At 54.4% G+C, this 23494-nt stretch overlaps 7 protein-coding genes across 7 annotated transcripts; 1 reads left to right on the top strand and 6 right to left on the bottom strand.

Moving 5' to 3' along the window:
* Positions 1–1941: 1941 nt before the first annotated feature.
* J4E84_001885 (uncharacterized protein) lies at positions 1942–3043 on the top strand (the record flags this gene model as incomplete). The annotated part of the gene is made up of 2 exons (XM_049384515.1): positions 1942–2148; positions 2201–3043. 2 exons carry the CDS (start codon positions 1942–1944, stop codon positions 3041–3043), a joined length of 1050 nt encoding a protein of 349 aa, XP_049247871.1.
* A 4452-nt stretch (positions 3044–7495) lies between these two features.
* On the bottom strand, positions 7496–8767 carry J4E84_001886 (uncharacterized protein; the record flags this gene model as incomplete). Its single annotated transcript, XM_049384516.1, has 1 exon — positions 7496–8767. The coding sequence occupies one exon, from the start codon at positions 8765–8767 to the stop codon at positions 7496–7498; it is 1272 nt and encodes a 423-aa protein (XP_049247872.1).
* Positions 8768–9505: 738 nt separating this feature from the next.
* J4E84_001887 (uncharacterized protein) lies at positions 9506–11200 on the bottom strand (the record flags this gene model as incomplete). Its single annotated transcript, XM_049384517.1, has 1 exon — positions 9506–11200. One exon carries the CDS (start codon positions 11198–11200, stop codon positions 9506–9508), a length of 1695 nt encoding a protein of 564 aa, XP_049247873.1.
* A 2153-nt stretch (positions 11201–13353) lies between these two features.
* Positions 13354–14278, bottom strand: J4E84_001888 (uncharacterized protein; the record flags this gene model as incomplete). The annotated part of the gene is made up of 3 exons (XM_049384518.1): positions 13354–13807; positions 13872–14022; positions 14086–14278. 3 exons carry the CDS (start codon positions 14276–14278, stop codon positions 13354–13356), a joined length of 798 nt encoding a protein of 265 aa, XP_049247874.1.
* A 458-nt stretch (positions 14279–14736) lies between these two features.
* J4E84_001889 (uncharacterized protein) lies at positions 14737–15390 on the bottom strand (the record flags this gene model as incomplete). The annotated part of the gene is made up of 1 exon (XM_049384519.1): positions 14737–15390. One exon carries the CDS (start codon positions 15388–15390, stop codon positions 14737–14739), a length of 654 nt encoding a protein of 217 aa, XP_049247875.1.
* A 554-nt stretch (positions 15391–15944) lies between these two features.
* J4E84_001890 (uncharacterized protein) lies at positions 15945–16790 on the bottom strand (the record flags this gene model as incomplete). The annotated part of the gene is made up of 1 exon (XM_049384520.1): positions 15945–16790. One exon carries the CDS (start codon positions 16788–16790, stop codon positions 15945–15947), a length of 846 nt encoding a protein of 281 aa, XP_049247876.1.
* Positions 16791–17878: 1088 nt separating this feature from the next.
* J4E84_001891 (uncharacterized protein) lies at positions 17879–22752 on the bottom strand (the record flags this gene model as incomplete). The annotated part of the gene is made up of 4 exons (XM_049384521.1): positions 17879–18974; positions 19024–22190; positions 22247–22623; positions 22686–22752. The coding sequence occupies 4 exons, from the start codon at positions 22750–22752 to the stop codon at positions 17879–17881; spliced, it is 4707 nt and encodes a 1568-aa protein (XP_049247877.1).
* Between the last annotated feature and the right edge of the window lie 742 nt (positions 22753–23494).

Below are 23494 nucleotides of genomic sequence, written 5' to 3' on the forward strand. Positions count from 1 at the left end.
TGTCGGACGGTTTCTTCACAGGCAAGACTGGCCAGAATCGGCTCTATGACCAAGCAGCTTGCGCGTGAAGGCGAAAAAGAGCAGCAGCTGCGCTCAACGAACGGTTCTCCCGGCGCAAGATATCGGCTCTCCCGTAGACACTGCCCCGCGAAGGAGTAAGTGCCTGAAGTCGCCGAGACGCACCGGCAGGGCCATGACTAGCGAACAGAGGGCACTCACGTCACAGTTGTCCAAGCAGACGTAGTTGCCGAAGTGTTACACACCAACAGTCGGACAGGGATGCTGCCGTGCTTGTCGAGGAAAATGACCGACGCCCCGAATGGATCAGCCCTATCAGACATGTGCGCAAATGAAGCAGACGGCAGGCGGGAACTCGAGGTTAGGGCAGGGAGGTGCGCGGGTGATGCTGCAGGCGGCCACTTGCAGTGGACACGTCGGAGAAGCAGTTCTGGGGAGGACGAGGCAGCGTCACGATGCATGTGTACAAAAAAGCATATTGCAGCAGGCGGCCGGGGCCAGTCGCGGAGGGTAGGACCAAAGCTGACCGGACGCAGGCGCGTACCGTGGTTCGTGAGCTGTCGAATGCGCGAGCTATGGGCTTGGCGGAGGAAGCGACACGAGGGACGCAGAGACGGGCCGTAGACGATTCAAGAGCCCGAGGTGGTTCCATGAGTGTTTAGCGACTGTGCCACGGTAGACGCACGCGCAGTGCAGCAGCGACGGGAGGGCTCTGGAGCAAGCGCGGTGCAGGCAGGGCGCGGCGTGCAGGGCAGACTGGGAGGCCGTGGCCTTTCTAGTAATTGTTGCGGCGGCGTGTGTATGTAATTAAAGGCTCGTAGATCACAGCGCGACGGGAGTCCCCGAGGGCTTGGCGAGTCACACATCTCAAGCAAGCTGCCGGCCCGCAGCAGCATCATGCACATGGGTGGCCGACAAGGTTGGGGCAGCTTTGACGGCCATGGGCGGCGTCATGGGCGTGTCATGGGCGCGGTCGCAATACACAGGCCAGACAGGGCGTGGTAGGGGCGGCTCGCACTCAGCGTGTGCTGCTCGCCGGTAGCTCGTGTGCGCGGATGGGTGGGCTGCCCAGCTGCACGTCGCGCTGCAAGTGAGGATGCCGCATGGCATTTAGCGCGTTTGGCGGACCGTCGCCGTCGTCGCTGCATGGGGCGGGCAGGGATAAAAACGCCATGCCAGTAGAAGCGGCGAGAAGGTTGAGTTCGGGCACGCGGTGGGTAGTAATAGCGGCCGCTCCAACCTGAATCTCCTTTTTCGCTTCCACGCTCTTGGGTCCCGTCGTCTCCTCCACGCGCTTCGAGAAGCCTTTCACTCCACAGCCTCCCTCGCCCAACTCTGCCCTTCTCTCCAACGCTCCTCGTGCAGACCACACCCGCCTACACGCCGCCTGCACGCCCGTCTCGAAGCGCCGCCCTACACCCTCCCCTCCACCCTCCGCCCCGACTGGCTTGGCTCGCCCACGCAGCACTGCCCGTCGCTCTCACCTGCAGCCGACGTTGCGGCCCGCCTGCCAGTATTTTGTGACACCTCACCCGCCCCAGAGGATCTCCCGCACCACCACCGACCTTCTCTTTACTATCTGCGCTGCTGCCAACCCAACCGCTGCGTCGCACTGGGAGAGCCCCCGCCGTGCCAGCACCGCACACGACCACCGCCGCGCGACACCATGTTCCCTCACCAGGGTGGCCAAGGCCAGCTTCCCGCCCACTGGCAACCGCCCACGGCCCAGCAGCCTCCCAACGGCGCCTATGCCCAGCCTCCGCATGTAAGTGTCTGAAGGGCAGTCACGCGTGCCTGCACGTCATCTGGCTGCCTGCCTCTGGTAGTCTCTCTCGTAAGCTGGGTGACAGCGCGCTGACACTTGACGTCGACTAGATGAGCACCACGCTCCCTCCTCCGCCGCCCCAAGAGCCCCGTCCCGACATGGCTCAACATCCGCAGTACCAGCACCAGCAGCCCTACCGCCTGCCAGGCCCCAATGAGTGGACGCGCGCTCCTCCTCCCCCCGATCCATACCGCCAGCAGCACCAGGGCCCGCCTCCACCGCCGCAGTACGTCCAGCAGCACCACCAGCCGCCAGCTCCCCGCCAGCGCACTGCAATTGCCTGTCGCTACTGCAGACGTCGCAAGGTACACCACGGCCCACGCCATTGACTCGAGACTGCCTGCTTACCTTACCTAGATCCGCTGCTCCGGCTTTGAGGCAACCGAGGACGGCCGCTGCTCCAATTGCATGAGATTCAACCAAGACTGCATCTTCACCCCCGTGTCTGCCCAGACGCAGGCCTTTGTTCCCGCGCACACTGTCTGGCGCGGTGTCGGGCAGCCACCGCCCATGTACGGCGCCTACGGGCAGCCTCTCCCTCCTGCCAGCCACGCCGAGCCCTATGGCCAGCCGTCGCGCCAGCCGCACTATCTGCCCAGCCCCACTGCAGGTCCGTACCCAGCTCATTCTGACTATGGTCCGCCTAGTGCTTCTCCAGATGAGGCGAGCCGTGACGCGCTGGCAGGCAGGAAGAGACTCCACCCAGAGCCTCACACTCCTACCCTGCCTCCGCCGCATCCTGGCTCAGCGTCACAGGCCCCTCATCGAGGCACTGGGCAAGATTATGCCTATCCAGAGCCACCGTCTCTAACATCGGGCGCTTCAACAGCATCGACCCCCGCTCCCTACTCATCCGCACCTCCTCCCGCCCAACCATACTACGCTGCTCAGCCTCCGCGTCAAGGCTCCCCACAGAGCGCCTATCGCTACGAGCCGAGTCGCACCTCGTCCTCGCCACACTCCCAAGCACCCACGACCCCTGGTGCCCCGCCGACGCCCTATTACGCAGCTCCACCGCAGCCCAACGGCGTCTTGCAGCCACCACCCGCGCGCACCGATGGCAGAACCCCACCGCCACCTACATCGCAAGCCTCGGCTAGGCCCAGCATGCGCATCAATGATCTCGTAAGCGATAATGGCCCCGCCCGCAGCTCGACCGATTCGTCCATGCTCAACATGCTCAACCGCCGCCCCATGTAAAAATCTGCCTCGCGCAAGTGGAGACGCTCTGGAGCTGGTCTTTCGAGAGCGCTACACATTTCGGATTAAGCGAAGAGCAAAGAGCAAAATTTCCCATCGAATCTGTCAGCCGTCGTTTCTGCTTTCCAATGTACAATCCATCTTCGCGTCCAATCGACGTTTGCTATCGCAAGGAGTTCTGGCTGGCAACAGCGTGATTTCTGGGCGGCTATCTGAATCTTCAAGAGCGACAAAGATCTTTCAACGTTTTCTACTTTAATACTCACGGATCATCCTACTGTCTCTCCCGGTCTTCCATCTCGAGTGACCTAAACTACTACACTGGGTGGTTATTCTGTCTTTTCCCGCAAACACTAGAACTGGGGTTGCATCATCACATGGAGGCTTCGTTGATATTTGCATCATCGTAGCGTGGGTTGGGTCCGGCATTCATGTGCTTCGCTGCATATTGGCTGGGGTAGTGGTCGCTTGTGCTTTTTGGTGCCTCTTTCCTATCGTACGTTTTTACGCTGGTTTTTCGCGGTATTCCCCTTCTCGGCCTGTCTCTACCGCATCTGAAAGTCTATATGGGAACTATTACTGGTGGGTGGCAATCTGATTTAAATCGCAAAGCACTTTGAGAAAGCGAACGTTTCGCGCATCGTCTTGTACGTAGTCTCCTTTTTTCTTTACTAGCTATCTAAATTGGAGACGTTCGCTGGTGCAATACTTGCTCGACCCTCTGTATGCCTTGATGAACGGCGTACTGCATTTGGAGCACGTCAGTGCTGATGTGCTCATGTTCAATGCCGCATTTCCGAGCTGATCCTACCCGTCGAACCACTTCTGATGCCCAGGTCGATCTGTCATGCTCACCCATCGCTCCTGCCTGCAGTGCCAACCAGCCTGCCCCTTGTACGACGGTATTGCCAAGACACGTGCCAGTGATAAATTTTGACATGCAAATCACATGGCACGTTACGCACGAGAAGCCACGCAGGGCAGCCGATGGTAGGTACACGAGAGCGGGTACGCACGTGTTGCACCTTCCTTTCCAGGGCAACACGTTCCATCCAAAAACAAAGGTCAACCAGATTCAGCCGCCTCCACGCCCCGATCTTGATCCCATGGGGCGGACTTTGTTTTGGTATCGATTGTACCGTTACCATACCAAGTCTTCACTGACACTTGCCTGACAGGTGTACGTGCATAATTCAATTACGCCCACACGGAAAGGCACCGCACAGCACTTCTACCACGGTACGGCCTCGGGGTCTCGGCGAGCCGGAGCGCTGCTACCACGCAAGTTTCGATCTGTCAGTCTCGAACTACATCGGCACGGGACGTGATGGGTTCCACGGTAGAAAGCCAAATGGAATCATCTCAGCCCGTCGACTAGAACGTCGCCGTCTGTCATCTCGCGGTACGGCGCGTCCTGGCATGCACGATGTAGTCAACATGATTTCACCATTACCACTATCATGATTGCGTCTCGCGGCTCAGACGCAGGGTGGACTACCATCGTCCGATGATGGCTCGATGGTACTATGCACTTGCACCAAATGCCACCAGACATCAGTTGAGGCTCTAGATTTCTAGCGTACCACGATACTACTTGGCCAGCTGATGAGCCCAAAGGCTCTATTACTCTTCTGTCTCCTCAAGCTGCCGCGCGGTGCAGCATCGTACCAGAGGTCAGGTTCTGGATCGCACTCCGCCGATGTTGACCTAATGAACGAAGGGCTTGGCCAACCACAGTCATCGACTTACCAACCCACCAACGTACACACCCAAAGTTCCTCGCGAAAAGACTTCAAATTCGAGCGCGAGCCCACAAGAAGGGCTTGGCCATACGCATGTCTCATATCCACTGGCTATTGACACGCTGGCCGTTGCATGGTTTGGCCGCTATAGCGTACCGTTCAAACTCGCCCTTGACTAACGGAACGGTGCGAGCAGGCAGGACCTGTTTGATTCGCTGCCACAAGGGGAGACAACTCCGTCATGAGAACTGCCAAAGCATGCAGGGCAAAAAAGCAAAAACGTCGAGTTTGGTTCTAAAGTGATCTAGCGCACCGCCGTCTGCCTGCCTCGACGCGCATACTTTCTTTGCCTGGGCCGCCAACACGGACACTATTCAGCTGACATATATCGCACCACTCAATTTTTCCTTCAGGCAGACAGACAGGTCGTTTTTCCATGGTTCAGGGTTGCGGCGATGTAATCGAATCTGGAAAAGTATATCGTGGGTAACCGCATGTCACGAATCAACATTAGCCTGTCAGCGTTTCAGTCGAGCAAGAATTATCTTGCTCTCATAAGCCAGCCAGGACCAGGGGTGGTTTCTAGTATGCGACTCGCTTTCAGCCGATCGTAATATAGTAATCCCTCACACATCTATAGGGTCAATCGCTGTTGTACGAAACGAACGTGCTCGGTAACCCCCTCTAACTCCGAATTCGGACCTGGTCAAGCTAAATAGTCGTTGCCCGTCACGGGACGGTGCGAGCAGAAGTTTCGAGCCGGGATGCTCGATGTCGCAAATAGCCGGCTAGACTGAGTCGAGCAACGGGCGAGCCCTGACCTTTTCCCTTCCTTGTACAAGTCATGTTAGTGTACCGCTCTTTGTCTTCCTTCCTCTGGGCTTCGCAATCGCATCTCGGACGGAGCAAGTCCGAAGCCCTTGGTGTAAGCTATAGTGAGAAAATGTAGTGCTGACCAATGGAAAAAAAGGTTCCGTTGGTGTACGATAGCGAAAGTCAAACTCTCCAGCGCCTTCAAGGCGGTTCTGATCCTGATCCTGCTTGCACATCGCACAGCCCGTCGCGCACCCTTGGCAACAACACACGGATGCAATTTTTTGCGCGTGCTTTGCATTCGGGAGCAAGCACACGACGCGCCTCCACAAGTCAGTTTTTTCCTCTGGCTGGCTTAGCCAGGTGCTGTGCTGTTGCTTGCCGCTGTCCGCCCGGCAGAAAGGATTCCCACCCTGGACCCATTTCCTCCGTGCCATCCCTTGCAACCACGCATGGCATGCTGTAACCGACATGTCAAATGTGCCACGTACGCCTGCGACCCCATCAGTTCCGCCGCCCGAGCCGTGTGTGTGTGCTCGCGTGTCGAAATCTGCGTTCCCATCACACATCCATCACACATCATCGCCTGACGGGAAGCAAGTAGCCTCGCCTTGCCTTGAATTTGAGCTTTTGCCAGTGCCAACGAACTACGCCGCATGGGCCGATCGTGTTGCTATCCCTGTTGGCGTGCTTTCCTAAGCTATCAGCATGCTTACCACACCACGCCATTCCTTCGTCCATGTAACAACACTATTCTAATTCCACATGCTATATCCCACAAGCTCTCAGCGCTTAGAGGAAAAACTCACTGCATGCACCATCCCCCTCCCTCCATCCCTCCACCAACAAACCAGCGGTGAGCAGCGGGAAGGAGCCCTGACCTACCCTGTGCTTGACCCTCTCCGTGCCCACTGCCCACACCATTGCTCTCCTCTTAGCGCCCTGTAGCATCGGCCCCAAGGATCTAGCGTACCGTGTTTCTTGCAGCGGAAAAGGGGTTAGCATGGCTGGCGGCCTCGCTGGGGAGCCATGTGCGTACGGTAGGGATCTGGGTTCATGCGGCGGACCGCAACATGTCAGGTTAAAGTGGAGATTGGGACGAGGGCAGGCGGGCGGTTTGGCCGATTTTCCTTTCTGGTGACGCGGGGTGCGAGGGGATGAGCGAGGTTGGAGGGGGGCTGTGCGAAGTATGTTGGAGGTGGGACGAGAGGTGTTTTGTGCTATGTTGGGTGGGCTGTCGCGGTTTCTTCACCGTGTCACTGCTTGACATGCGCAGTATGATTATGACTCGATGGAAGCGGCACAGCAGTTCCTTCGCGTCTAATGAGACTGCGCCACTTGCAGGCATGATAGATTGAGGCTGCTAATTGCTCGTCTTCAAGTCGCATAGAGATAGACAGGCGCTATGCTATGTACGGATGATCCCATTGCTAAGCTACACGTTTACTAGAAACACGAACGTATCCGCGGATACGTATCAGTTGGTCATATCTTTCCGACCTGTAGGTATGAGCCGTAAAGGCTTCTACTTAGATACTATCTCGAACGGCGCTTTCAAGCCCCGGAAAGCGCACGTAGCTCAACGAGCTTCCGATAACGTCTTTGAGATGGCTTGGTATATCTGAGCTCAGAAGGATTGTTCAGGATGCATATCCCACCTCGTCCAAGGAAAAAGAACTGAACAGGTCTGCAGACTACATTGAAACAAAAACTTGCAAAGTAGGTGACCCAACGTCAACGTAGGCTCCAGGCTGTTCAAATTTTCCCTAGGTGGGCGTGATCCTCATAACGGCCATCATGGCGATCCTTCGCCATCTTTGAGGCTATTGCATGTTCATGCGCTGTCTTCCTCCTCAACCTTGCTCAATGCGAAATGGGCCCGCTGAATCCCAAAACATCAATGCATATCCTCCAGTTGCATTTTCGCCCACTTCTGAGGCTCAGGGATATGGCGAGGGCTGCAGTCAGCATACGGATCTTTGGTGCAGAGCTTCCATCTGCCTCTAAAGAGATCCCATTTCTCTTTCAATGGCTCATTCATCGCCGCCATCGATGCCATTCCAACCCAGACGTACTGCTTAGCGACTTCTCCTTTTACTGTATAGCAGTTTCTGTCCTCCGTCGCCTGTTTCCAGGACTTCAACTCCGAGAAATTGATCGAGACCGGTCCAATGATAAGTGTGGACTTGTCAAGCTTCTTTTGGATATCCGCAGGGTAAATTAACTCCCTTGTGGAATGCCAGACCAATTTTTTCCAGTCGTCTCCGAAAGGCAGAGCCCAGACACCTTGTCCTTGTAAGAGATGGGTAGGTACCAAAGCCCGGATGACGCAGACATATGTTGGTGATTTGATGCGGCTGCATGTATATGCTGCAAAGTGTTCAGAGACCCAGTGTTGAGTGCTCCAGCAGTAACCCCTTCTTTCATTGTGGAAGTCACCTGTATGGATTCCTCTTCCGAATTGGAAATTCAGGTCGAGGTTGAGCGAGTGTTCCCCAAAAACTCTCTCGAGTTGTGCTGCTGACGTTGACCGGTAGAGAGTTGTGTGACCAACTTGGGTCAAGTGGTACTTTGACCTGTCCTCAGGGGCGCCGCCACGTAGCGAAGCGAACGGGGTCTTACCGGACTGAAGAACAGCCAGGTTTCGGTTGAGTCGTTCACTTAGATTCTTGAGTGTCCAAAGATTTTCGAAGATAGTCTCCAGTATCCAGTAACTCAACCACTGGGTGCTTCTCACGTCTTCATACTCAGGGTCCATGACCTTCTCTTGCAATTCCGCGGAAATTCCGATCTTACTCATACTGGTCCGCTCGTCATCAGAATCATGACCGCCGAAGTTCACAATGCGAGCGATCATGGCGTCTTCGAGGTCGCCTTCGTCGTCAAGGGCCCAGATATCGAGGAGCCACTTTGAAGCGCTTGCCGTGAATCCTATAAATTCGAACGCTTGGATAGAATAGAGGTTGAGTGGAACCTCAAGGTCAGGATGCGCATGTTCCACTTCGGCAGAGGAGGATGTCGTGCTTGATGCCATCACAGTATCCGGAGGTGATAATATTTGACCGGAGATTTTTCTTGTACCGTTCACCGGTTCTCCAATAAGCTTGTCGTCAAACTTCTTAACGTTGGAAAGCACCCATTCTGAGATGATATCGTTCGGCAGACCCATGATGGGCGGAGGTGTGGTTTCGTGTCACCGAAAAGATGAGTGGCGAGAGTAGGTTTTTGGAAAACCAACTGTCTTTGGTAAAGAAAGAAAGACGAAGGAAGGAAAGAAAGAAAGAAAGAAAGAGAAGCGCAGACAGAATTTATATGGCTGTGGAAAGTGAAGGCAGGGTAAGAGCGAAGTAAAGGTGGGGCGAGAGCGCGAGTGAAGTCGGAGTGAGAGCGCAAGTGAAGGCAGAGACCAGCGCGTGACCGTAGAGTCAGAGGATTGCGATCTCTCTTATTCGATAAGGATTACCTTTGCGTATGTGGTGGTTATGTATTTCGGGAGTCATGAGTGGCTCGTCTCGCTCTGCGTCATCGCAGTACCACGGATGGAATGGAAGGAACCGAAGTATGGGTCGATACTTCATCTATCCACTCGCCCAAGGCGTGTAAGCAAAACAAGAGATGTTACGGCATGAATAAGGCGGACAACATGATGGATATGCGGCCATTGAAATGGCTTCAGCCTTGCTGTCAGCTGATACAATGGTGGGAATAGAGTATTCAAAAATGAATGCTCACTCCTCTGACCTTTTCAGCACTCACGTCCGTGCATAGTACGATATAACCAGGTCTGGTTTACATTTGCTTGAAAGAGTTATCTAGGTCTACAGTGTGAGACGTCTCACGATAGCTCCCGCTTGAAGTAATCTCATACACTCTTCCACCACCTTTCGTTGGTACCTCGACTAAGGTTTTATCTACCTTTATTGAAGTCTTCGCTTCGCACACTCTCAGTCTCAGAAATGTACTGTCTAATACCCTTGTACCTCCACCTTCTGAAGTATGCATTGGGCGTGGTAGCTGGGCAATCTAGCCCTGATCCAGCTCCATTGCAAGTAGCATACACACCAATCAGCGTTCCTACGAACGAGCCAGATGGACTCAGCTGCTCTGTTGAAGCTCTACCAAACGAGATCGGTCTTGACTTGCCGTGCGCTAGCATAGCCGAAAAGACATAAGTCCTTGGATCCGGCATCGTGATCTCGAAGCGCATAGGCTTTCCAGACCAAGATGCGGGCACAGGCGTCTTCTTCTCCTCATGTTCCGTAGAGTTGTAACGCAGATACGTCGACCCATTACTGCGCATGAGTCCGAGCTGGATGTTTGCCGTCTGCCACAGGAAAGCGGTCACACCAGCTTCTTCACCATCAGCTTTCGGGTCGAAGGATAGATCTACGCTAAACTTGAACGTGCTATCCGTCTGACGGCGCCCGATGAAGTTCACAGCCCTTGAAGCTGGGTCAGACCCGCCTGGCGAGCCGGCGAGATTGTTGCGACCAAGAGCGACTTGCAGACCCTTTTGCGAAGTCTTGAACGCGCCTTCGCGAGGAACACGCCAGTAGACGAGGTTGCGTGGAATTGTCGAGTTTTGAGGGAAGTCGTAAACATCTGGGTCCGAGTTGAAGGGTCCATCACCCGGAACATCTCTTGAGCGCGCAGGTAGTTGCCAGCCAGTCATCTTGCCTCTTACAGGTTGGAATACGGGCCACTCGCCTTCCTCCCACGTAACTGGCGTGAGTACCATTTCGCGCCCCATGGGGAAGGATGTACCATTTGGACCCACGCGCGTCGCGAGCGCGCAAGACCACCATGCGCCGTTGTTATCTTGGAAGAGGTCTGCGTGACCAACGGTCTGGAAGTACTCTGATGTACCGCGGTTCGTCAGATGTGGGTTGTATGGGCTGGGAGAGTAAGGGCCCGTGATGTTTCTGGCGCGAGCCATGGTGACTGAGTGGTCTTCGGCTGTTCCGCCCTCGGCAATCAGCAGATAATACCATCCGTCTTTCTTGTAGAAGTGTGGACCTTCGGGCCAAACACCGCCGGTGCCATTCCAGAGCGAAATTACAGGTCCCATTTCGCCAGTATCGATGTCCATCTCCTGCACGATGATTCCCTGGGTTGCGACATACACTTTGCCATCATCATCCCAGAAAATATCGGGATCGATCTTGGGAGCCTCGAACGTCACTGGATCGCTCCATGACGCGTCGTCGAAAGGATCTGTGGTCCTGAACAAGACACCTGCCTCCATGTCTGATCCGAGATATTCGCAGATGACGTAGAAGACACCCTCGTGGAATCGCAAAGTCGCTGCGTACATGCCTCTTTGTTGACCATCGCTGGAATAACTATAGCCCAAAAGCTGTGATTCACGGTTCCATACGTGGCTGATGTGTTTCCAGTCGACTAGGTCTTTCGATGCGTAGATGGGCAGCCCGGGGAAGGATATGAAGGTGGAAGTTACGCAGAAGAACGTCCCGTTCACGTTGACGCATGATGGATCGCTGTGCCAACCTGGAAGTACTGGGTTGAGGAACGTTGAGTTCTGCGCGAGCGCTGGAGCTGCGCATGCGAGGACAGTTGTCACGATGCTTCGTAGAAACCGCATCGTGAAGAATTCCAGAGGGTCTCGACAGAGTCCACTCTCTACGCGGCAAGGTGGGACGCTTTATGCGTACCGTCGACCTTACGACCAAGAGGCTGGTACTTGCCTGCTGTGGAGAAGCGCGATCGACGGCCGTCTCGCGTACCAAATTGTGCCCATTTAGCCAGACTGCTTCCGCAGTGCTATTGCTGTTGTCATCGAACACACAACGTATTTTAACCGTTATGCAGGGTGACGCGAATATACGATGAGCTGCAGAGCCACCGGGCTTAATGAGCTTCCCAGATCCGAGGCTTCATAGAGATTGCGGAGAAATGTATGTCGATCTTCGCGAATGCGCCCGCTGACGTAAAGTTTTTCCGTGCCTGGTGATCGGATGCTGTGAAGCTTTCCAGAAATCCAGCATTGCGTTCCGTGGAACGCAGGTACGTGGCTGGATGCAAGCTGGCTGTCGTCAAATATCACATGCTTGAAGCTACACACCATTATCGCACTTAACAATGCGAATGAGATCGAGTATCCAGGAAAGAAGTTGGCAAGATGAGGCTCGCTGTTCGGAACATTGAGTTCCAAGTACGCGGGGCCGTTAGATGGTGTACACTGCACGTTCCAAGGTTCTGTTCAGGCAGGAGCGGGGTGCCCCGCTCTGGGGAAGCTCAACTCCGAGATCGCCTCATGCAAGGAAAAGCTGAACACCCTAGAGCCTACATTAAGGTAAAGATATGCAAAGTTAGTAGCCTAACGTCAACGTAGGCTCTAGGGTGTTTAATTTTTCCCTTGTATAAGGTGAACTCGCGCCACTAGTTAAACTTACAAAGACGACGAGCAGGCTGGTAGACACGTGCACATCTAACACCCTCATGAAGATAGCTATACACGTTGAAGTGAATTGGTTGATCAATCTGATCAGCTATCTGCATGCATACCCGATAACACTAAAGAAGAACCTCCCGATACAAGTGCCCTTAACGCCAGTCCATCATTTGTCTTTTTTGCGTATATCCTTCCCACTTTCTCTATTCAAAACGAGCAGACTCCGGCCAAACTCCGCCAATCCTGCACGGAAGCCTGCACGGAAGCCTGCGCGCCAGCGATCAAATCCGACAACCTGAACCGCTCTGTTTCGTCGGCGTCGCCTTGCGGGGGTTTCAGGTTCCGCCTGAGGCTGAGGTGCCACGGGGGGCTGAGGTGCCACAGGCAGATCCTCTTCCCCGCCATCGTACGTGTATCCGGGAGGCGGTATTCCGCTTGGAACATGGCTTCCGATTAAAGGCCGACGTTCGCTTGGGCCTTCATACGGAGTATGTTGGATTGAGCTTGTGCTGTCGTTGGGTGGTCCTGTGTAGGGCAAGATGTCCATACTGTGTGATCTGGACGCATTACGGGACCCAGTGAGCGGCGCATTTTCGAATTGAAATGGACTACCGAGACGTGGACTGGGGGAAAAATAGTCACCGTTGTGCCAAGGCCTATTCAAGAAGGCTGCGCTGAATGGGTGCGCTGATGGTCCAGCCGTCGAGGCTGCATCATCCGAAGCTCGTTGCAGTTCGTTCTGCTCATGGAAGTGCTCAGATGCAGCGGCTGATAAGTCGGAAGAAGAAGAATACCCAGACGACACAGAGCCGGGGGACCCCCCAGGTAAAGCTTGGTCTTCGGCAGAGACCTCAGTAGAGTCGTAGAAGTCATCGCCTGCTGGCATGTCGTGATCGAACTCATCGTGTTCTCCTGGCAGTCCAGCGCCTCCTCGAAGAGTACCAGTCGTGATCTTGTATAGTCCAGACGTATGGTTTGCATGCTTGTCCGAAGTACGCTGCTGACTTGTATACGTCAAGTCGATCGTTGTCGAGATTTGCTGCGAGTCTGTGGGCCGAATAGCGAGTGCTTGAGGTAGCTTTGCGGCATGTGTATGTATGTGCGAAGGTACGGAAGCATCGTCCGAGCTATTGAATACGCCTCGCGAGTAGGGAAAGGGAAGAGCTGCCATGATAACGATGGGTCGGGGTATGCTGGTTGGATAACGAAAGCCAAGCAATGTAATACTGGTAGAATAAGCGGTGATCGGGTCGGGATGATGGAGTTGCGTGGGAGAAAAGATGGTGGCTTTGTTGATGCCTATAGTAGGCGGAATGGGATTGCGCCTGCGTTCTGTATGTGCCTCAAGGCGGAACTTCTTTCCCATCCCAGTCCCAACACCTCCCTCGTCCTTCAGGCGCCACTTCCCTGATCACATCAATCAGCCTTTCTGCGACCCAGTCGCGCTCGAATAGCTTTTCCTTCTTGACGTTGCTCCAGAAGTCCTTGCTCAATCCTGTTTTGACAGTTCCAGGATGCAAGGCAACCGCCATCGCGTTGTCGCCAGAAGCAGTCCTCAGATGATTGTCGAAGGTCTTGACTACCTGATTGACACCAGCTTTTGAAGCGCGATAGCTGTACCATCCTCCGAGGCGGTTGTCGCTGATACTGCCGACTCGAGCTGACATTATAGCTATCGTAGCTACATCTGGTAAACCTGTCATGTCCTCTTGGTCCTTATCGACGACTGCGCTTTTCCTTGGAAGGAAGGGAGAGAAGTGCTTGAGCATCAGCATTGGGCCTAACGTGTTGGTGCGGCTGGGTTTTGGTGCATCAGATCAGCACATGTATCATGTAAACCTGGGATAGCGGCATTACTCACAAAGTCAGCAAAGCATCGTCGGCGTTGATCTGGGCTGGTGACTTCTCCGGAAACAGAATCCCAGGAACCATCAGCGCGAGCTGAAGCTGACTGGGACTACCACCGAACTGCTTCTTGCAGGTCGCTGCGGCATCCGCGATACTCGTCTCGTCTAAAACGTGGTCAACACTTGATCATCGTTGTACACACAACACCATCAATGCTGGTTACATACCCAGAACATCCAACTTCAGCACCGACAATCGCGACTCGTCGACGTCCAAGCCATCGAGCAACTCTTCCTTGGTCTTGTCAAGGTCCTTCCGCGCCGTTGCGACAACGGGCGCGTTTGTGGTTTGCAGCACCCGTCTTGCGAGCGCGAAGCCTATGCCCCGCGAGGCAGGTGAGATCAATGACCACGGCGGCATCGCGACGGATGTGAATGAAAGACAGTAAGAGATGCCATGGTCACGACATTTTGGTGATGCTTCACAAGCTACGCGAAAAGTGGTCGGGACGCGATCGATGATGACATACATGCCCGTGGATCGGCTAGCATAACATTGGTTAGCGTCAACATACTAGCGCGGTCTTCCCGAACACAGCTCCAGCCTGGCTACACTCAGGGCATTCACTCTTCACGAGTGGAGACATAGAGAGCATAGCGTCTATGTCTTGCTCTCATACACGGCAAAAGATCGTACAATATCCTGACTCGACATGAGTAGCACCCGAGCTTTGTGTCGCAAGTAGCGCAGCCAGAACAACGCATCGTCAGTTCGCAATAAAATACAATGTGTGCTGCAGTTCCAAAGTCTCATCAACCAACTCATCTTGACACAGCAATAAAGACGAGTAGAGCTAGGTCATGCTCTTCGTCTACGCCCTACTCGTCATAGATATCGATATCGAACTTGTCCCAGTCGTTAGGCTCCTTCACAGCTCCTGCGCTTGCCGGCTCCGCACTGTCGTCCATCTCTGATTCCTGTCCTTTTTGCTCGCTACGTCTCGCCTCTCGCTGTTCGAAGTCCGTCTTCTGCTTCTGGGCCCATTTCTCGCGCATGTCGTTCTTCTTGGTACGGCGCAACGCGGCTTGTTCCTCCTTGGCGCTCAACTGCTCTTTTACTTTCTCGATCTTGGCGTTCAAGTCTTTCTCTTCAGCGGCGGCGGCGCGTTTTGAAAGATTGCGGCGTGCTCTTGCAAGGTCTTCCTTGGCTTTGAGCTTCGCTTTCAGCTCGCGCAGACCGCTGCTCACTTCATCGAGCCTAGTCTTGATGTCCACTTGAGCAAGTCGAAGCTCCTCGTCCCTATCTTTCCGAGCGATGGATTGTTTGGATTTGTAAACGATCTCTGACTCGTGGGATATGAGGCTGGATACTGCATCAGCTGGCTTTGGGTCGTCTGCATCGCCACCCGTCATGGGAAGTCCTTGTTGGAGAGGGAGAGCAGGCGGCTTGTACTCTTCCGCGCTCTCGCGACGTGGTTGAACCGGGCCTTCAGCTTCTTGCTCCGCCTTTTCGGGGTCTGCGGTCGTGGCCATGTTTGTGAGAGACATCGCTGTGTAAACTGGCAGCACGGAACAAGAGGTGTGAGTTGTTGTAGCAGTGAGCTTGATCGAGAGGTAGCGGGGGAGTTTGCGTGATCTGCCTAGAGATTTAAAGTGTCGAAATTTCTGCGCAAGGCGAGCGTAGTAGTCCAAGTGAATGTGAGTCTCCAACTTTCTGTTCAAGCACTGCCTAGTCTTGGCGTTTCCAAGGTCGCGACGTGACGCACACGTGCGCGCTTGGGACAGTTTATTCTGCCAAAAGACTAAAGATTATGATCACGAAGACTTGTAAGTGAACGTTCATGCTGCCAAATCGATGTTGATTCGGAAGCTCTGGGATGCCCAGACCAGAACAAAAATAGCCACACCGATCACCGGTATGGTACTATTACTCTCAAAAACCTTCATCCAAACCTTCGTCAAGTGCTGGTAGTCCGAGCGCATCGCAATAGTGAGAGGTACAACCAAGCTAATCGCCAAAGAACCATAGACTTACGTCAAAGCCGCAATGCAAAAGCCCAAGTAAGCGAGACAAACTCCCCAAACATCTACACTCGATCCATCCGGCTCCTGATCCACGGCTCATACTTCCTCCTCGTCTCTTCGTCACCGTAGATGTCAATGTCAAACCCGTCATCCGCAACCATCCTCTCCATTTCCACGCGCCTTTTGCTCTCTTCTTCTTTCTGCGCTGTCACGACCGTCGCTTCTGTTACCCCCGCCACACTCTCCTTATTGATCTCATCCTCAGGTGCATGCTTGGTATGCGGCCCTAGAAATGGATGTTCCAAGCCCAACCCCTCCATCTCTCGATGCACTCTGATCCTCCACTCTTTGAACGCCAGCCCTTTAGGACACTGGTCGAAACGCAGATGCCGATATACAAAAGCGTCCTCTGCTTGCCAACTCCGCTCGTTCGTCTGAGCTAGTTTCCGCCATGCGTCGATATCTTGGAGGTCTGGATATTTCGGGGCGAGTTGAAGTGCCTTATCTAGTTGATCCTTGCGCCGCCCTGAATCTTTCTTTCGATGGTCATTCTTTTTGGGAGGTACTGGCGCTTCCACTTTCGGTCGTTTGTTGCGGTCGGCGTCGAACACGCTCGGACGCGGCGGGCGGGTATGCTCGAATTTCGCCTTCTTTCCTGGCCCTTGTGCATGCTCGGGCCTTCTGTTACCGGGTTGATTTCCTGAAGTCTTGTCATACTCGTCCGGTGCCTGGACCTCACCCCCAGCCATCGAATACTGCTCATCTTGAGTGTCTTCCCACTTCCTCCTCCTGTTCCTTCCTTGCGCAGGTGCCAAGTCTCCAGCACGTCCTCTGACTGAGGTCGCGCGTCCAGCCTGCGCCCTTGCGTCTCCTACGTTCTTCGCGCGATCGGGATGTACGAAAGCCATGTCTAAGTCTGTGCACGTAGTAAATATCGTTGCGTTGAAGATGTAGCGAAAGGCGCGTGTTGTGAAAGTAATAAGAAGTGGTATCTGTCGGGTGAGTGTAGGAGCGTTCAGTATGGTAGTTGCGGCAACTTACGACTCTTATTCCAAGTGCAAGCGCTCGACGTGTTCGCAGACAAGGCATCCGCAGTGAATCGTGACTTCCAAGGTTGTGACCCACCTGCTCTTGTGGTTGCACTACCCTCGCTCGCCAGGCACCAAGCAACAACGTGACAACAACCTCTCTAGTCGCATAAATGACAAGGAAACATTAGTAACGTACCGAGTTGATTCCAGGTATCTTCTTTGTGACTGACGCCTTTTTCTGTCCGGCAATGTTGTGGTTGTGAGTTAACGTAGGGTGTGAGTGTACCTACCAGATGGACCCTGAAGAGCGCGCTAGCAGCGGATTGGCTGCAAACGCAAGCTGGAGCCGAAAGAGGAAGCCACGCGGTGTTGTATGAGTCCGAGGCATGTGATGACTGTACAGACTCAGACAGAAGAAAGCATGGAAAGCTTGAGAGTCATGAAGCCTATTGACTCCAACACACATCGCACGAACCATCCACGCAAAATGCGATCTTGTAGAACGTTGAGGCTAGCCTAAGAAACTGCCAGGCCAGCCACACATCATTAAAATATCTACAGCCATGCTCATCAACACTTATCTCCCCATCCATCTCACAATGAGCATATCGAGTCTCTCCCCTCCATGGCTCCGATATCAGTGTAGATAGAGAAAGATGTAAAACAAGGAAAGCTCAACGAGGGAATCACAGCTATACATGCGAGGAAAATGCAAAACCGAAAACGCCCATTTAGTCTCTAATCAAGTGAGAAAAAACCGCAGACAGGGAATAAAGCGTAGTAGTGGTAGTAGTAATGTGTGGATAAGGAACATTGTCAGATCGCTAGCATAATGCGAAACGTGACAGGAAAGAGAAATATGATCGGTTATTTACAAAAAAAGAGTCGTAACGGCTCGTCAAAGTAGGAAAACAGTAAGGCGTGGTATGCAAACAAGTCCACCCGTCCTACCGACGCTGCAGGTACTACCTGGGCGGGCTCCTTGGACTTCGTGGACTCCGTGGTGGGCTCTTGGGCACTGCGGGCACGTCCGGTACATCTTCTTGATCCTGACGAAGATGTTCCGGGGCCTCGTCCCGTGTTATTGTTGCTCTCCGTATCGCGTTGCGTAACCGGCTCATGACCGCTGGCTGTGTATTGGGAGTGCCATGTTGATAGCTGTTCCGGTGGCCTTGGAAGCTGTTACGGCTATGCGAAGACTCAAGTCGCGTCAACATAGCTGCCGATGTAAAGTCGTTGCTTTGCTCGAAACTAGGGCGTACACGGTCCATAGACATGCGTGCACGATCGAAGCTCGGTCGCACACGATAATCGGTCGACATACGGTGGGCGAGAGGAGGAGGAGCTTCCGTTGTGGGTGCGGGTGGAAGACCTTCCGTAGAGCGGCGGAAGGTGTAGTCGGTGCTATTACTGCCATTTTGACTTCTTGGGTTATGCGTCGTAGCCGTCGGGGCGACTGATGGTGGATAGATGGGACGCACGTCTTCATCGGTAGCATCGGCGTTAGCGGCTTTGTACTTTGTAGCGTCGGGTTCCGACTTGTTAGAGTCTGACTCACCAGCCACCTTCTCGGGCGGTGGAGGAAGGTAGGCGTCAGTGTCTCTAAGGTAGTCGAATTTACCTTGCTTGACTTGCTCTCGGATGATGTCCGCGTCGAGGGGGAAGTACATTTTCTGCACAACCTTGAAAATGAAGCGCGGAAGTAAACAAGCTATCGTAGCGCAGAGGACGTAAGCCCAGAAATTAAGAGTACCATATGCTTCGGCACCAGCTTTGTAGAACTGAGCACTCGATGTGAAGGAGGTGTACACTCCGGTCCAGAACCAGATGAAGAGAGTACTGATGACGACGATGAGGACCATGAGCCAATCCCAACGGTAGGTGTTGTACAACACGTAAATGTTGGCAGCGCAAACGGCGGTAGTCGCAGCATAGATACCCATGCGTCGGAATTCAGCCAGGTCCAGTCCGTTGGAAGTCGCGAAAGTAGCGGGTGCAAAGATCTCATACAAGAAGAAGAAAGCGACCGCGGATTGGTAGATACCGTCGACCATGTAAGCCCTGGAGAATGTTAGCAATCTTTCATACGCTCTGAGAATACTGTACTTACCAGAACTTCGGCTGGCTCCATTCCTTCCGCTCGATACCACGACGGTACAGCTGTGGAACGGCCAGAGATACTCTATCATCGACATCCTGATCCAGAACACCCATGACGATAACAGGGAGTGACGTAAACGCCAAGTTGAAGAAGATAATGTACGTGTAGTCGAAGATATACTGGCTGTCGAAGTTGGTGTAAATCTGGTACCAGAAGAGAGAGAACGTCCAGATGATGTTCTTGTAGAAGAAGTTGGCAATCGTCTCTGCAAGTCTGCGGTAGGACCATCGACCATGAACAAGCACTAGACGAGTGAGGAAGCGGAATTGACCAATGGCGTAATCAGAGGACATGACGGCTGCGCGTCCCTCAACACCAGCGATACCGACACCGACATGGGCTTCTTGAATCATAGCGACATCGTTGGCACCGTCTCCGATAGCAAGAGTGAGACAGTCCAGGCCGGTCTTCACCATATTGACGACAGCTGCCTTCTGACTGGGACTGACTCTGCAGCAGAGAACGGACCGGCATCGCCTACACAGAAGAAGGAACTTTCTCTTTACCGAATCATCCAGAGCCAGCTTGAGAGTATCTCCGTCAATGATGATGGCATGCGTAGGTGGTGGAGGTTCGTGATCGTTTTGAGCGGCGGCTAGCTCTTCTTCAGAGCCTTCCAAGCCGAAGATCTTCAACTTCTCGTCAAGCTGGGCTTCCACGGAACCGATGTTGTCATCGGTAACCTTGAGAATGATGAGGTCCATGTCGTTATCGAGTAGGTTGCAAGAGAACCCAATGTTGATGGCTGTCTCAACTTTGTCACCCGTTAGGACCCACAGTTTGATACCAGCTTGACTGAGGAGAGAAATCGACTCTGGCACACCGTCTTGAAGTCGATCTTCGATGGCAGTTCCTCCGATCAGCCACAGGTGGTTTTCGATGCGATCAGAGACCTCTTCCAGCTTATCTTCACGCCCCTGGATAGCGTTGGCAGCGATGTCATAATCCCTGTTCCACTCTTGATATTCCTCTTCGGAAACCTCTCTTTGAGCGATGCACAGTGTTCGGAGTCCTTCTCGTGCAAACATTTCCAGGTGTTCACCGGTGTCGGCACGGAGTTGTCGCTGCTCATTGGGGATCAATCTCGAGTAGATCATGCTGTCGGCTCCCTTGCAGAAGAGGACGATTCGGTTGTCGGGCATTCTGATGATCGCGCTCATGCGCTTCCTGCTGGAGTTGAATTCCAGAGTATTGAGAACCTGGTATTTGCGCTCTTCTCCCAAAACATTGACAACGAGACGGTCGTCTTCACGGCCTACGAATGTGAAGCCACAGTCGCGAGCAGTGGCGACAAGTGCAGCTTCGTCGGGCGATTGTGCTTTGAACTCGATCTTCGGTGGGTCGCCTGGAGTGCGTTCGGTAACAACAGTATGACAGAGGGCCAAAGCGATCATGAATTCCTCGTTGGCTCTCTTCTGTTCCATTCCAGAGTCTCCACGCAGGTCGTCGACATAGTCCGGGGCAATGAAGGTCAGGTCGTCGTCCCACAAGTAGGGGTTGTTGTGCATCTTGCGGATCCCCTCGAGCATCCGCACACGGTCGCGTGCTATCTGTTCGCGGGCTTTGGCACCCTCCACTTCGACGTTGATACCCTGTCTGCGTTGCATACCTGCTTGAGCCTCCGTGTACGCTTCTCCGTAGGGCACACCATTGATGGTCGCCTTCTTGAACTCCATGACGTTTTGTGTGAGCGTTCCCGTCTTGTCCGAGAAGATGTATTCGACCTGACCCACGTCGTCGGAGATGTTCCAAGACTTGGGCGTACATGGGTAATCGAGCTTTGCGTAGTACATGTGGATGTCGCTGTAGATGAAGAGGGCCTGCAACGTTCGAATGATTTCCAAGGTGATGTAAAGAGAAATGGGAACCAAATTCTGGAAGAGAATAACGGCAGCCCAGAACGCAATGACACCGTCTGTGGCAGGGTTACCTCCGTAGGACCCATATTCGAAGAAGGAATGGGTGGTGTCGTCCCGGGCCCATGTGACCCCAAGCACGATTCCAGAAACCAGACACATGGCGGCCAGGATGAAAAAGTTGTATACAACGTTCCAATTAAGTTCTTTTGATATCCTGGCTCGCTTGCTAGGCGTGATACCAGAGTTGATCATGATCTTTGTCTCTTCTCCGGTAAATACGACAACGCCCAGCACCCACTCAGTGTTTCGAAGTTGGCAGCCACGGAGGATGAGGTTGTTGATAGAGATAGGCTCGACCATCTCGTACGGCGGTGCTTCAGGGTCCTTTGCATTGTGCTGCTGCCATCTGATGGCTGCGCTGTACGAGTAGAGGTTCGAGTGGGCGCCTTCGCTCTCGATGACGAAGTCGGCGCGTTCGCAGTGTCGAGCGTGTCGCACTTCTCGGGTGCAGTGCAGTGCGTTGCGCACCTTGAGGTTCGTCTCACCGTCCAAGTTCTTCGTCTCGACATAGCACGCGCCGTCGTCGGAAGAGGTGGAGAGAACAATGACGTCGGCGGGGATCTCCTCGTCGTTGTACAGGCGCACAAAGTCGCCGACCTGAACGTTCTTCCAGGCGTCCTTCTTGAAACGTGCCTTTTCCGGGACCGTCTTGTTCGGGTTCAGGACGCTTCCCCAGAACTTCTTTTGCACACCGGGATTGGCGTCTGCACCGCGGATCTTGTCTCCTTCTCCTGGACCGGAAGTCAATGGAGGGGATTGCGCTGGGGATTGGCCTGGGAGCGGTGAAGGCACGGGTGTCATCTGGATGTCGTTCTCGCCGCCAAAGTAGGATTCCCTGTGCGATGCGATGGATGCTCTGCGGGTCTCGTGCGAGGGGCGCGTGCCGTCGACAGCGTTATCGTCGCCGCCTTTGCCCTTTGCACCCTTCTTGCTCTTCGCGTTCTTCATCAGACGCCATGTTGAGATTATGCCTTTGGTGGTAGCCTTCTTGATCCTCCGCCATAGCGAAATCGAGTCCTCGGCCGTATTTACGTTGTTAAAGTCGACGAGTCGGTGGACGGGCGCGTTGTTCAGCTCGTTGTCGAGGACGGTTCTCCGCCAATCTTCTACTCCGTCCTTGATGGAGGTTACGACGAGAATGACGATGAGGGGTACTGCGTTCAGCGCAGGATTACTGGCGCCGAAGATTGAGAAGATCTAGATGGTCATGTTAGTCTGGGGGTGTCGGAAATGCCGGAGGGGGTGGTACGCACGCCCAGGATAATGATAAACAAGAAGTAGACGTTGGCGATGTTGTGGAACTGGAACCACAGGTTCTTGGGTATGAAGCTGAGGGGCGTGTATTTGGCGGTTCTTATCTTGTTGCGGGCGTAGTGTGCGAGGGGCTGGCCTTCTTCGTCGCGCTCTGTTTGGGGCAGCGGCACGTTGAAGTAGACTCTCCGGCCGGAGTCTTCGTGGTCGGCGCCTGCATCTGAACTCTCAGGGGACTGGTCGTGGTCGAGCGGCGGCCCGCCTTCTTTGCCCAGCGAGTCTCGCTTCTCGCCGCCAGAGCCTATGCGCCGGTGCAGGCGCTCCTTGAGCGAGTGTCGCTTGTTGGCCGCTTTGATGCCGGTTGCGCGGTGTGTTGCCCCTGCGTGGCTCCCGTCAGCGCGTGCTCTCAACTCTGTGCGGTCAGCGGGTGGTGTCACTCACAACGTATGCGCTTCTGCGGATGTGACACCTCGGTCTCATTGGGCTCCATGTAGGGTTGCAGCGTCATGGTGCCTGTCGTCGGGGAGGCTGCGGCGGTGCGAGGGCGGCGACGGCCTGAGCCGGGAAGGCTCTACGCGGCGCGGCAGGCCAATTCGATCGTGTCGGACGCGGGTACGAGGCGACGGGTGCAGTGCATGTAGTGCCGGGCGGGTGTTGAGGGGCGGTGGGAGCGTGGTGGTGTTGTTGTCGCGGAGGGTGAGAACAGATGGGCGCCCGTGTAGTCGGATATTAAAAGATGCCGGACGAACTTGCACGCAGAGGCGGAGCGACAGGCAGGCAGGCGATGCGACGGGCGATGAATTAGGCGGTGCAGTGTCGTCAGTACACGATGAGGCCCAGCAGCACGAGGGGAAACAGCGGAGCGGCAGGTACTTCGACAGACCCTGACAGTGATGAATGGATGGATGCGATGCTTGCCATGTGCTTACAGAAGCATCGGCGCGGGAAGCACACGCCTCGCACTCCCTCGGCCGGCCGCTACGGTCTTAACAAGATGCGAGCCTAGTTGCTCTTGGAGGACCCGCACTGCGATCTGATCATTAAACGCACCAACACAGGAGCATTTATTTCTGTCGCGCGCGTTGGCGACGCGTGGCCTGGCCGCTCCAGCACAGAGGCAGTAGACACAGTGCACATCCCCATCTCAAAGCTCGGCAACAGTGCCTCAGAGGGAAGAGAACACATCCTCTGCAACGCATGGCCCCAGCATGTCAGCAGTCAGCACTTGGGCTTGCCAGTGCCAGTTCATG

This window comes from Alternaria hordeiaustralica (assembly GCF_023758085.1).
Source record: "Alternaria hordeiaustralica strain BMP 2776 chromosome Unknown scaffold_2, whole genome shotgun sequence".
NCBI classification, from domain to species: Eukaryota; Fungi; Ascomycota; class Dothideomycetes; order Pleosporales; family Pleosporaceae; genus Alternaria; species Alternaria hordeiaustralica.